This window comes from Eutrigla gurnardus, assembly GCF_963514095.1.
Source record: "Eutrigla gurnardus genome assembly, chromosome: 24".
Lineage (NCBI taxonomy): Eukaryota > Metazoa > Chordata > Actinopteri > Perciformes > Triglidae > Eutrigla > Eutrigla gurnardus.
In genome coordinates, this window is record NC_139935.1 from 8,803,094 (window position 1) to 8,817,551 (window position 14,458).

Sequence of the window (14,458 nt, forward strand, 5' to 3'; positions counted from 1 at the left end):
TGCAAAGTTCCACGACACTGGGACCTTATACGGGTGTAAAAACATGACATTTTATGTCGCCACTAGGTGGCGCTCTGTTTGTGAGTCAATATTGCAGTTGGGATGTGTTCAGGGTGGGACTCTCATCAAATGTGAGAAGTTTGAACATGATCGGACGATGTACATTGAAGTTATAACAGTTTAGAGTGTTGTGAAGCATGAAATTCGTCCGTGTTCGTGGGGTCGTGCTGGTCACGCCCTTTGACTTATGTAAGACCTTTTAATGATTTTTAATCATCGAGGCCTCTAGAACAGGCTCATAAAGTTTGGTAGGAATCGGATCAGCGGTCTAGGAGGAGTTCGTTAAAATATACTGCATGAAAGAGGCGAAAAATCGCTTAAAATTTCACATTAAATGCAAAATGGCTGACTTAATGTTGGGTTTAGGGCATGGGTCCAAGAGGCTTTTTTGTACATCTCTACATGTTCTATGTACCTACAAAGTTTCATGCAGGTACGTCAAAGTTAAAGGTGTTCAATATCCGAAAAGGAGCCGTAAAAGTGTAAAAACATGATATTTCCAGGTACCATCAGGTGGCGCTCTGACCTAAGGTCAATATCACAGTGCATACATGTTCAGGGTGAGACTCTTATCAAACATGTCAAGTTTTGAGCAGATTGGACATTGTATCCTGAAGTTACAACAACTTCCTGTACACTGGCCATAACGCAAGCCCTGGCCACGCCCTTTGACTTATGTAAGACCTTTCAATGATTTTTCATCATTGACGTCTTGAGTACATGAGGACCAAGTTTGAGGTTAATCCGAAAAAGCTGCTAGGAAGAGTTCGCTGAAGTATAAAATGTAACACTTTCTATTGCCAGTAGGTGGCGCTCTGAATATCAGTCAATATTACAGTGCAGATGTGTTCAGAGTTGGACTCTTGACAAATATGTGAAGTTTTGATCATATCAGACAATGTACATTGAAGTTAGAACAGTTTAGATTTTTGTGGTCGAAGCATGAAATTCGTCCATGTTCAGGACGCCGTCCTGGCCACGCCCTTTGACTTTTGGAAGACCTTTCGATGATTTTGCATCGTTGAGGCCTCTAGAACAGTCTCAGCGATTTTGGCAGGAATCGGATCAACGCTGTAGGAGGAGTTCGTTAAAATACAAAGCCTGCAATAAGCTAAAATGGCCAAAAATGGCCCAAAATGGCTGATTTACTGTAGCGCCCCCGAGTGGTCAATTTTAATAAAACTTTCAGGATATGTTCCAGGGAGTTATCTCAACATATCCTGCAAGTTTCGTGACGATTGGGTTAAATATTGTGGAGTTATATCTATTGATTGCTAGAGCCCCGCCCCTCTGATGTTCATTGGCTAATAACTTGTGAACGCAACGACATTTTAAAAAGCTTTTGATGGCATTTGCCCAACGTGGTCTAATGATGACGCACAGCAAATTTGGTGCGAATCGGATCTACGGTTTAGGAGAATTGAGCAAAAACGTGTTTTTCACAAAATTCAAAATGGCGGAAAATTTCGGTAGGCGGACTTTTGTACTCCAAGAGGCTTTTTTGTAGAGCACACTTGCCTGCACATGTACACCAAATTCTGTGTCAATTGGAGTTACGGTGTGCGGGGGCCAGGGCTAAGATGCGTTAGGTGGCGCTAGAGAGCCACTTTTTTGTGGCCAATTATGTGACCTCCAAAATGTCGCAATTTTCGCGAGTCCCCATGTGCATGAAAATTTTTTTCAACTTCTGAATATGTTAAGGCCTCCAAAATGGCAAGCAAAGTTGCGGAAAAATAATAATAAGAAACAAAGCAGTTTCAATAGGGCTTCGCTGCCCGACGTTGTCGGCGCTCGGGCCCTAATAATAGCAGACAATAAAAATAAAAATAAATACAACAATAGTAGAAATAAAACAAGAGTAAAACACCAGAGGAGAGTGATAAAATTAGTTAGTGTTCACCAAAGTATTGGGTAAAAAGGTATGTTTTAAGACGAGACTTAAAAATCGCAGTGGATGTAGCATCTCTGATGTCTTGTGGAAGGCCATTCCATAAGAGAGGAGCACGGTAGGAAAAGGCCCTGCCACCAGCTGACTTTTTACTGATATATGGGATGACCAGGAGGTTTGAACCAAGAGAACGAAGAGGACGTGACGGAGTGTAGGGAGTAAGTAGTTCTGTTAAATACAGTGGTGCAAGTCCATTCAAGGCCTTATAGGTTAAAAGAAGAACCTTAAAATCAGCTCTAGCTTGAATGGGCAGCCAATGTAAGGATGCCAGGACCGGAGTTATGTGGCAAAATTTACCTGATTTCATTAAAAGTCTAGCGGCTGAGTTTTGTACAAGCTGGAGACTCCTGGTAGTGCAGATGGGGAGGCCGGAAAAAAGGACATTACAGTAGTCTAAACGGGAGGACACAAGGGCATGGAGAACCACCTCGGCGCTACGCAGGGATAGAGAAGGGCGGATTTTGGCAATATTCCGCAGGTGAAAGAAAGCTGTTTTGGTGATTTCTTTAATGTGGGACTGAAAAGTCAGGGTTGGATCAAAGGTAACACCGAGGTTTCTGATGCGAGTGCTTTCAGAGATGAAAAAACCGTCAATATTGAGACCAAGACCCTGGGATAAGTATTTATAATTATTTGGCTTGATTACCATCAGATCAGACTTAGTAGTATTGAGCATGAGAAAGTTGTGGCTCATCCAGATCTTGATTTGATTTACACATGTTTCCAGATTCAGTATTTGAGAGGGGTCATTAGGTTGCAGTGGAATGTATAGTTGTGTATCATCGGCATAGAAATGGAACTGTATACCGTATTCAGCAATTATTCTACCCAGAGGAAGCATGTAAATAGAAAACAGCAAAGGGCCCAGGACAGACCCCTGAGGCACACCAGCTATAACTGTAGAGGATTTGGACAAGGAGTTATTAAAACTGACGCATTGTGTTCTGCCAGATAAGTAGGACTGGAACCATGAGAGCGCCAGCCCATGAACACCAACATAATGTTCCAGTCGGTCCAGAAGCACATCATGATCTACAGTATCGAAGGCCGAACTTAAATCAAGAAGCAAAAGTAAGGAAGCTGATCCAGAGTCAGCAGTAACAAGTAGGTCATTTACTACTCTAGTTAGGGCAGTTTCAGTAGAGTGACAAGAGCGGAAACCAGATTGTAATTTTTCAAAGTGGTTGTTGGCAGAAAGGTGGGCAGTCAGTTGATCAGCAACAACTCTCTCAAGTATTTTGGAGAAAAAGGGGAGAGTGGAGACAGGTCGGTAATTAGCAAGAACCAGAGAATCGCTATTGGGTTTCTTGAGGAGTGGTTTAATGATAGCAGATTTATAGGATAAGGGGACACACCCCTCAGTGAAGGAAGTTTTTAAGATGGTAAGTAAAGGGCCACTGAGACAAGGAAAAAGTTCCTTACAGAGGTCAGAAGGGATGGGATCTAGTAAACATGTTGTAGGCTTAGAGGCAGCAACCATTGAGGCCAAGGCCTCAGCCGAAATAGGTTTAAACTGTGAGAGTGAACTTGTGGACAGGGATGCAGAGCACTGGTCAGTGATGTTACTAGAGGACTGCTGGCCAAAGATATTGCTCCTTATTAGGGAGATTTTATCGGTAAAAAACTCTAAAAAATCATTAGCTGTGATAGCAGGGCTCAGAATAGGTGAAGACTGTGTAAGCCTGGCCACAGTATTAAACAGGACCCGGTGATTGTTCTTATTGGTTTCAATGAGGTTGGAGAAATAAGAGGATCTGGCAGCAGAAAGTGTATGTTTATAACGTTTAAAACTAAGATTCCAGGCGAGACGGGAGGACTCTGATTTGCCGGCCCGCCATCTGACTTCAAGTCTGCGGGAAGCCCGTTTTAATGAACGAGTGAGGTCGGAGAACCAGGGGACAGATTTGGTTCGAGTGCCTCTACTATTTCTAAGAGGAGCAAAGGTGTCGAGTGAGTCTATTAGTGCAGTGTTTAGGCTATCTGTAAGGTTATTGACAGACATAGCCGTATTGGAGAATGACTCAAGTTTATCAGGCAAATGCTCAGCTAAAAGGGACTTAACATGGCTGTTAATGACATGAAAAGAGTGGGGGTTAGGTTCAGAGCGAGTAGTCAGTGCATTCGAGGGGAGGTAAAAAAAGACACAAGAGTGGTCCGAGACCGGCACCTGAAGGATAGATGGGAGATCAGCAGTAATATCCTTTGTAAAGACTAGGTCTGAGGTATTGCCATGATTATGAGTGGGGCCTGTGACATGCTGGATGAAGCCAAGGCCAGTAAGAAGATTCAGAAATTCTGCTGCTTTTGAGTCCAAAGCATCATTGATGTGAAAATTCAGGTCACCGAGCAGGACTATTTTGTCATATTTAATCAGAACAGTAGATAAAAACTCAGAGAACTCAGTTAAAGAAAATGGGATTATACCTGGGTGGTCTATAGATGAGTAGTGTCAGGATATGATGACGGGTTCCTATGAGCATGGCCAGATACTCAAAAGATGTAAAGTTACCAAGTGAGCATGCTGTACAAGAAAATTGATTGGAAAAGATAACCGCAAGTCCCCCACCTGTTCTGTCTTGCCTGGCAGAGAATAAGAAGCTATGGTCAGGGGGAGATGCCTCAATAAGAACAGCACTGGCAGTGGAGGAAAGCCAGCACTCAGTGAGGAAAAAGAAATGCAGACCATGGTGAGAAATAAAATCATAAATATAAAATGTCTTGCTGGAGAGTGACCTAATATTAAGTAAGGCACACCTGAGGTCGACAGGGGGAGGAGCTTGAGGGACAGGAACAGTTTTTATGCTAATTAGGTTAGATCGAACCCTTCTATGAGAGCTGGAGCGAGTAACTGTAGTGGGAACAGGGTTGAAGCTATGAGGACAGAGAGAGCGTTTTGACAGCCTGTCAGTAACTCTAATAGGAATATGGGAGCAGATTGGAATTGAAATCTCTTCTCATATAACATATAGTATATGAATATCCTCTGGATAAAGTACACTGAATATCCCTGAGTTGTGGCCAAAACAAGATATTTCAACGACATCATCTTTTGGGAAACAATGATCAACATTCTTCACCATTAACATGTTTTTGACCAAACAACTGATCAATTAATGGAGAAAATAATCCAAGAGTTTAAATGAATCTCCAATGAAAACAGTGGTTAGTTACAGCCCTCATTTGCTGCTGTAACAAAAGTTCATCTCCCTTTCCACCAGGAGCCCCAGTGAAAGGGGGATAGAGGAGGTTCCCATATTAGCACCCACACGTTCTGTCTCCTGTGCAAACCCGGAGACTCTGGGTCTCCTCAGGGTCCCCCACCCTCCCTCCACAGCACCCTCCCTCTACTCCCCCACCGGCTCCCCCACCTCTCCTCTGTCCCCCTCCAGTCCCAGACGGAGCAGCCCGGACACTGGCCAGGTACAGACGCCGTTACGCTTCCTGGTTTGAAATATTTGGGGATACCAAATGTGGAAAGATGAGAAGCCGTTGGTGCAGTTCTGTCTCGCCTGCTGAGGAGAGGCTTTGTGAGCCGCGGAGAGGAAAGGACGGCTGAGCTGCATCTTTATGCCGTATCACACATGTCCAGACTTTCCCTCCATCTGCAGAGCTCCTGGAACAGCTTCATTATTGTGAGCGATGACGGAGACACAGTGTGTGTTTCTGCTCTACTACAGAATGTAGTGTTAGTCTTCTTAGTAGCTCTGCATTTAATATCCATAGCATGCTTCACAAGCTTTCTGTTGATCTTGATATTTCCAAATATCCCATAAAAAAGGCCAAAACCAACCATGTATTAGTCCGTCTCTCAACCTTTTTCTCAGCTCCCAGTAGACTCCAGTCTTAAAAACAACTCACTAATATATCATGTCATTTTAAAAAAAGAGGCTTACAGTAGTAGTTTCCTAAAATAGCCGGTCACGAAGTTTGCAAACCAACTGGAGGAGAAAAGGAAAAGCAAGAAAAATAAATGAATCCAAATGTAGGTATTCTTCCTTTCAACAGATACACTCTGAACAAAGTTTTTATTTGTTTCATTTGCAGCTGTGCAATGATTCATTATGAACACCTGTCAGTCTTTTAGTGCATTGCTCAATTATATAGTGTTGATTTAGCAACCAAGAACTAGTTATCATTAAGAATAATAGCCTTACAGTAACACATATTGAAATGATTCCATAGAGTATTCCTTGTTGTGTTCATACAGTGGATTCAAAGATAAGTCAACAAGGTTTCATCTTGATTTGAGTGTAAACTGCCTTTACATCGACTTCATTGTTGTGTGTGTGTGTGTGTGTGTGTGTGTGTGTGTGTGTGTGTGTGTGTGTGTGAGTGTGTGTGAGTGTGAGTGAGTGTGAGTGTGTGTGTGTGTGCGTGTGTGTGTGCGTGTGTGTGTGTGTGTGTGTGACGTCAGAATCGTTTCATGTTACTTGCGCAACTATCAACTGAACGCGTCACACCCGCGTGCTTTGACGCCTGTGCAGCACACAGCGCCTGACGTGTAATGTAGTTTCCTCATTGACTTATAACGGTCACGCGTTCACGCGCACGTTCACGCGTGATGGCTGCTGCACGCCTGTGATCACATGACGCGGAGTAACTACGTGTAACATTCATGCGTTTTTTAGCGAACGCACGCATTAACGCTTGCATGAAGATAATTGAACATTTTTGTCAGGCGCTCACATGTACGCGGAAACGACGTGCGCAGACTCTGTCACGCGTAACAAGAAGCTGCGTACATATGAAGCAGCGTGCGCACGTCTGTCTCTCACTGTTTGACAAATGTTGTTACGCGTTCACACGCACGTGCAGTCGCAGATTCTGATGCTGCGCGGCCGGAATTGATCTGCTGTGCGCACCTACTCCGCGTAACTTGAACGCGTAATGTAGTTGCCTCCCCTGGTTGACTGAAATGAACAGGCCAACTACATTACGCGTTCAAGTTACGCGGAGTAGGTGCGCACAGCAGATCAACTTCCGGCCGCGCAGCATCAGAATCTGCGACCGCACGTGCGTGTGAACGCGTAACAACATTTGTCAAACAGTGAAAGACAGACGTGCGCACCAGCATCAACCTGCTCTCTGCCAAAAAGTCAACATCTCACCATCCTCTTGACTTTACCTTTATGGAATAATAATCCTGTCTCTGTTATTAACACCCTTCCCCCCCTCCCTCCCTGCAGAGGTGCCCTGGCCTCCAGAATGCTGCTTGCCTTGATATGTGCTGCAGAGCTTCAAACACAGAACCAAAGATCCCAGGTTGACTGTGAGGTGAGCTGCTCACATTAATGTCATTATGTATTTAATCAGCTTTAAATGTCACAGCTGTCCTTCTCTGTCAGCCTCAGGACTTCCTAGCTGAGTATCTGGACGCTGCCTGCTCCCTGCTCTTTGAACGGCTGCTTTTAGGCCACGAGGTGAGTGACAACTATACCATGGAATACTATTGTAATTACTCTCACTGCCAAAGAGGGAGACAAAGGTGCCGTTCTGGATACAAAACAATCTTTGCTTGTCTATAAGAAACAAATCCAAATATATCATACATATAGGTGTAAAATGTCTTGTTTGCAAGTGTTGGGAAGTCCAATCATTTGCACTCAGCCTGTGAATTTACACTTTATTGACTTTATTTAGGCCAGCAGATGTTCTTCAGCGGACAACTCCCTGTCTGTGGGTTGGATGCTCGGAGTCCTGCAGCCACATCCTCACCTGGTAACGTTCCTCACTGGCACTTTAGTAGAGATGGGAAACCTATTCTCACATGAAGTTTCGGAAAAAACATTGTCTTGATATTTTCTATAATAACATTCAGGGTCACTCTGAACAAGAATCCATTGAAAATATTAGCAAACCTCTTAAGGAATAATTGTAATGTTTTTCTGAAAATCAGGAAATTATCCATTCGCCACTTTGACACTGGGAGGGATTATGAATTGATTTTATGATAAAACCATACAGTAAAATGTCTTGATATTTTCTATATTAATAGCAGGATCACTCTGAACAAGAATCCATTGTAAATATTAGCAAACCTCCTAAGGAAGAATTGTAATTCCTTTTTGAAAATCAGGAAATTATCCACTCGCCAGTATGCACTTTGATACTGGGAGGGATTATGAATTGAATTTATGATAAAAGCATACAGTAAAATGGCTTGATATTTGCTAAAATAATATTCAGAATAATTTACAACAAGAATACATTGAAAATATTAGCAAATCTATAATTATCCTCATGGTTAACCGTTGCACCGGGTATAAAAACTGCTTTCCCATCCATTTAGGCCACGTCGGGCACCCGTACCGTAAATGCAGTAATAGATGCGCAACTGATACTAAGCGGAGGCTGGCTTGACGGGGCTTTTTCAATCGGCGACTGGCGTGACTGCAGTCCGTGGCTCGGGGTCATCATGCTGGGGTCTCTAGTACCACCTTAGCCGGGTGGTAGAGTCTGCCTCCTGAAGTTCGGTAAAGTTGTGCTCTCCACGCTCCACGACTGAGCGCGCACGAGCGTGACACTCATTACAGCGCATTTCCTCTGCGCTCTGGTGGTTTAAAAACGAGGATGAAGTGTAACAAGTATACGATGGCTTAATGGCTGTATGTATGTGTGTTGATGACATATGCACAGTAAATAAGGAGAACATGTAGTTATTCCTGCTGTGTTCTGCAGTGATCTAATGGAGGGTATTTGTTGTATCCTGTATTACATGCAGGAGGGCCGTCTCCTCCTCCTCCTCCTCCTGCGGTGACAGCGCTGATTCAATATTTCTAAATTATTTTGATTTAAGATACGAGTTGGATTTTAAAAGAAGGTGTTTATGAAAAAAATATCACTCAGTAAAAGCATCAAAAACACTGCTGGAGTTCATCATGATAACGTGGATCTAACGTATGATATGGAGTGTAATTAAATGTGTGAGAGTCATCAAAATGATAATAGTTCTTCTCACGTTTACTTCCTACAATCTGACTTCAGTTCACCACAGCTCCATCTGTGTCGCTGATTCCCCTCCAGTCTCCAGAATGTGGTACCGGTACCATGCCTCAGAGTTTGCTTACAGGTAGCAAATGTATTGAATACTTAACATGATCCAACTATCTAATGTTAAAATAATGTCGTCCACTATTTGGGAATCAGCTCGGATGTTTACGCATTCTGTTAAATTTGTTCTGAAAAATAAAAAGCGTGAAACTAATGTGGCAGGTGGCACCGAGTGGGGAAGGGGAGGTGCAGGAAGTTATGGGGCGGGTAGAAATAAGCCTACCTGTAGAGGGAACGAGACTCAGTTTGTTGGTTCTGGCCGGAGGAGTGAGGCAGGTGCACACCTCACTCCGTGCGGGCATGCGGGGAAACAAAGAAAACTGGTAGGCTGAGGCCCTGTTTTGAGGGTTTATATCATGACATTATTGTGTAATATGAACTGTTTGTTTTATGTTTTCAGACTTATTGCCCTGCGGGGCTTGTGTGTAGCTGGTAGCTGATGAATGGGCACAGTTCGGCAGACCAGGTATTTTAAAGTTGCGATATAGGCTGTAAACTCTTAAACATTGTTAGGGATGTAATAAAGTAATGAAGGTTTGTATTTGTGTCTCTGCAGAGAATCGGTGGCCTATTAGTTGTTCTTGCCGTTTTTTGTTTATTATTTCGGGTTTATTATTTTGTCTAGTCCACCGGGCAAGTGAGCCGGTAACGGGTGAAAAGAGCTGGGTATTGCCCTTGGGTGGACTAGTTTCTTTTTTTTCTTTTTTTTTGTTTGTTTATTTGTTTGTTTGTGCTCTGCGACAAACCCCCACTCGTTTTCAGTCTCAGGTGTAGTCTCAGTTAAACCGTCAAGGCAGGCATAAGGTGTGACGTGGTTAAAATGTTTGCAGTGAAATTGAGTTGTGTGCAAACCTTAAGAGTGTGAGTTCACTAAGTGTGTAAACCTTTTGCAGTGTAAAGAGTGGTTTGAAAAACGTAATCCTGGCCTTGCTAGTGATACTGTTGATGTAAACTGAGGAGATACCAGTGGGCCTATAACCTGTCAAGCAGAACCCTGTAATAAAACTGTTTAATTACATTCTCTGGACTATTATCATTTTGCTAATTAATCACCTGCATTGGGAGTAACACTAAATAAAAATGATATTTTTTAAGAAAAGTAAACTGTAGATGATATTGCCTGTTTATAGACCAATACAAGCACAATAAAAATGAGCATGAATTTACATCTCTCAAGACTCCAGGAGATGGCGCTGTGCTGCAAATGCTTCATGATACAGCTGCAGGGATGAACCCCAGAAGTTAGCGTCACACAGAACCCCTCAGCAAAATGCTAATTAGACTTTTCCTTTAGAATATGGCAGAAACTAATGCAGCAATTCAGCTGCAGAGTCAGAAGTCCAAACTCAGGTCAGAATTCCTGACTTCTGACACTGTCAAGTTTTAATGAAGGAATGAAGCAGGAGGAAGATAATTATAGATTTGTATTGTTATAATATACAATGATTTATTTTTGGAGCACCACATAAAATAAAAATAACATGCATGAACATTGACGCTGTCCACCTCTCAGTCTCACGTCTACTGTTTCAAAGAGTGGGGGACAACATGGGGACAGCGAGAACTTCGATGACTACATGAAGGCAATCAGTGTGAGCTTCGCCACCCGGCAAATGGGCAATATGGCCGAACCCAATCTGAAGATCAGCATGGACGATGCTGGCTTCATTTCAATGAAGTCCGAAACCACATTCAAGACCGCAGATTAAATTCAAGCTGAGCGAAGAATTAAACGAGACGACCGCAGACGGCCGAAACACCAAGACCATCATCACGTTTGAGTCAACATTGGTCAAGATAGGGCTATCAGCCGAATGGCTTAGTGCTGGCGCGAACGGTACATAGAGTATATCTCGTAAATTACCCCACTAATAATGCATGGAATGTTACCAAACTTCTGCAGTAGTACAAATAGGGTCTGTACTCACAAAACGAGGCATTTGAAAGTACACCAGGAGTTTATTTAAAAGAACACTTGCCTGATAGCTTCTATCCTCGGCTGCTTACGCTAAACTAACGCTACCGCAGCATCGACGCCACTTCCGTGTTTACCCAGCTGTTTATCCACCCCTGTTTTCTTTTCCTTGGTTGTTTTGGACCTCCTCGTTTCGTTTTTTAACCGAGGAATTGGAAGATTGTTGCAACTTCCCTCCGCCTCCCCCCTGTGATAGTGGTACGACCCGAGGGAAGAGGGGCTCTCTGTGTGCTTCAGTCTGCAGTTTAAAAAATAACAATTATAATAATAGAATTTCTTTGTAGTGTACTTTTCATTCATTCAAAGTCGGGACTTTTTTAAAGTTTTTTTTAAAGTACACTACGACTGGGACTTTAAAAAAGGCCTTTGACTGCTAAATTGCACCCTCTTTCTGATGTACTATGCTTAATTTTTATTAATTGAATGAAAAGTACACTCCAAAGAAAATCTATTATTATTATTGTTGTTATTTTTTAAACTGCAGACTGAAGCACCTTCCAGTTAGTCTACATGCTGCAAGTGAAGACCAACCATGATGCAAAATGACACATTAAAAGCTTAAAATGTGTTTTCATGAGTGTCTTTAAAATGTCCGGCTATTTGTACGCCTTCCCGTGAAATAAGGTTGAGATTTTCAAGTAAGAGACTGCAGTTTTCCCAGGACTTTGTCCTCACTACTTGTTACTCCCCTCAAGTTGAAATCACGAAACCAAGTCGTTCCTTTATATTTACTGGCATTTATTCACACGAATGTGCAAAGGTGTGCCGTGAGAACTAGACATACAGAAACAGAAATACATAAACAAACAATTACTTTCTTATCGAGACCACATACGTAGCGTAAACAGTATCCTTCAGGCTACATGACGTCACGTTAGCTTTAACGTCTATCAACATTTAGTAGCAAGATAGCAACTGTACCTCATTGGCCGCTTTACTTGAGAGAAATAAAAAACAGGTCTTCAGTTCTTCCTTAAACATAAATCCTCGCTTCAATGTACTTCACAAAATACACTTGAGGAATACAATCTTCTTGCAATAGCGCTCTCTGCGCACTGAGGTATCTCCGTACCGCGAACGTGGTCCAAACAACAACAGTCCCTTCAGTAAACCCGCCCCCGTCTGTCACTTCAAAACTTCAAAGAAAACAAATAAAACAAAATAAAGGCAGTTTGACATTAAATTGTTCTTATGTCTTACTATTCATGTGTATTAACTTGTGTATGTATTACTATGTATGTGTATTAACTTGTGTATTTATTGATTGATTCAAATATGTATTAACTTATTTATTTAACCTATTTATTCAACTGTCGTTGATGGCAGCTACACTACTCACTCAGTTGTCTCCTGGAGGACGGACACTGAACAGCGCTGGTTGTCTTCCACAATGTAGAAGTCATGACTCTCGAACAGTAGTGGTTGAACGTAGTAATAGCAGATATGTGATGTGTCCAGGTATCTGATCTGTGTCCAGGTATCTGATCTGTGTCCAGGTATCTGATCTGTGTCCAGGTATCTGATCTGTGTTCAGGTATCTGATCTGTGTCCAAACGTCTGCTTTAATCTCTTCTCAAGATGTGGAACTCTGAGTGTTGTGACCTCACTAAGTGACTGTGGCCAGTCAAGTTGTACTCATTGGAATTCGGAATGTCAAGTTCAAACCAAAACAAATTTGAACACAAAAATATATTTTTAATTTTAATGTGATTTGAAACTAACTGTATTTCACAGTCTACAAAAGTCTTTCAACATCCTTACATAAAACTATTTCCCACTTTTTCTATGCATGAAAAGTCCCAGAATATGTTCTTTTATGTACAAGGTGTTACCATGTTTATCCTAGAAGAGACTGTTGTGCCTTCTACAGGTGGACTTATTTGTTATTGAACCGAAGGCAGATTTTTAGGACTTTCTAAACCTCAGATTCTGCTGTTAAGTCTGCTGGTGTGGTTGAAATGATGACGTACCTGGAGGGATCTGAAAAAGTCCCTTTGCTGCCAGTCATGTTTGTCTGCGGAAATAATGAGACCACACTGACAGCATTAATCTCACAGGAACATCTAAGTGGTTTCCTGGTTGTCATAGTAACAGTCATGTAATATGTCATCAGTAGGTAGATTCTTGTATGATTAAAAGTTTTTTGGTTTCCCAGAAATGCAGTTCTGAGAAATGTTTCTAAGTAAAGAGTAAAGCTCCACCTTTGCTGATCTACTCCGAGGACAGCACAGGTCTGGAATGAGACATGATGTCCCAGATGTGCTCAATAGGATTCAGGTCTGGGGAACAGGCAGGCCAGTCCATAACATCAATGCCTTCATCATGCAGGAACTGCTGACACACTCCAGCCACATGAGGCCTAGCATTGTCATGCATTAGAAGGAACCTAGGGCCCACTGCACCAGCATATGGTCTCACAATGGGTCTGAGGATCTCATCCCGGTACCTAATGGCAGTCAGGGTACCTCCAGCAAGCACATGGAGGGCTGTGTGACCTTCCAAAGAAATACCTCCCCAGACCATCACTAGGCCACCGCGAAACCGGTCATGCTGGAGGATGTTGCAGCAGCAGAACGTTCTCCGCGGCGTCGCCAGACCCTGTCATGTCGGTCACATGTGCTCAAGGTGAACCTGCTCTCATCCATGAAGAGCACAGGGCGCCAATGGCGAATCTGCCAATCTCTGTGATCTCTAGCAAATGCCAATGGCATTGCACGGTGTTGGGTTTTAAGCACAGGCCCTATTTGTGGACGTCGGGCCCTCAAACCACCCTCATGGAGTCGATTTGGGACCGTTTGAGTTGAAACTTGAACATCAGTGGCCTGCTGAGGTCATTTTGTAGGGCTCTGGCAGTGCTCCTCCTGTTCCTCCGTGCACAAAGGAGCAGATATCGGTCCTGCTGTTGGGTTGTTGACATTCTTCGGCCCCCTCCACGTCTCCTGGTGTACTGGCCTGTCTCCTGGAATCTCCTCCATGCTCTTGACACTGTGCTGGGGGGCACAGCAAACCTTCTTGCCACAGTGTGCATTGATGTGCCATCATGGATGAGTTGCACTAACTGGGCAACTTCTGTGGGTTGGAGAAACCGCCTCATGCTCCCCATAGTGGTGCAAACACTGGCAAAATTCAAAAAAGAAAAAAATCTGCCAGAAAGGCCGAGAACAGAGAAATGGTCTGCGGTCAACACCTGCAGAACCATTCCTTTATAGGGATGTCTTGCTAATTGCCACTCGTTTCCACCTGTTGACTGTTCCATTTACACAACAGCAGGTGAAATTGATTCCCAATCAGTGCTGCTTCCTAATTGGACAGGCTGATATCTCAGATACAATACAGGGCTCCAGAGTGCGACCATTTTGGTTGAAAATGCGACCAAAATTTTTATGAGTGATTTTTATGAAATCGTAAGCGCAGCATCTCGTTGT

At 43.0% G+C, this 14,458-nt stretch overlaps 1 protein-coding gene across 1 annotated transcript in view; it reads left to right on the forward strand.

Moving 5' to 3' along the window:
* The window catches only part of LOC311010052 (uncharacterized protein), a gene marked incomplete at both ends in the record, with an annotated part of 37,388 nt that overhangs the window by 3,084 nt on the left and 19,846 nt on the right, over positions 1–14,458 (forward strand). The window contains 3 exons of the mRNA XM_084004530.1: positions 5,227–5,428; positions 7,354–7,428; positions 10,594–10,650. Coding sequence (XP_083860656.1) covers positions 5,227–5,428; positions 7,354–7,428; positions 10,594–10,650 — 334 coding nt within the window. The remainder of the gene's footprint in view (positions 1–5,226; positions 5,429–7,353; positions 7,429–10,593; positions 10,651–14,458) is intronic.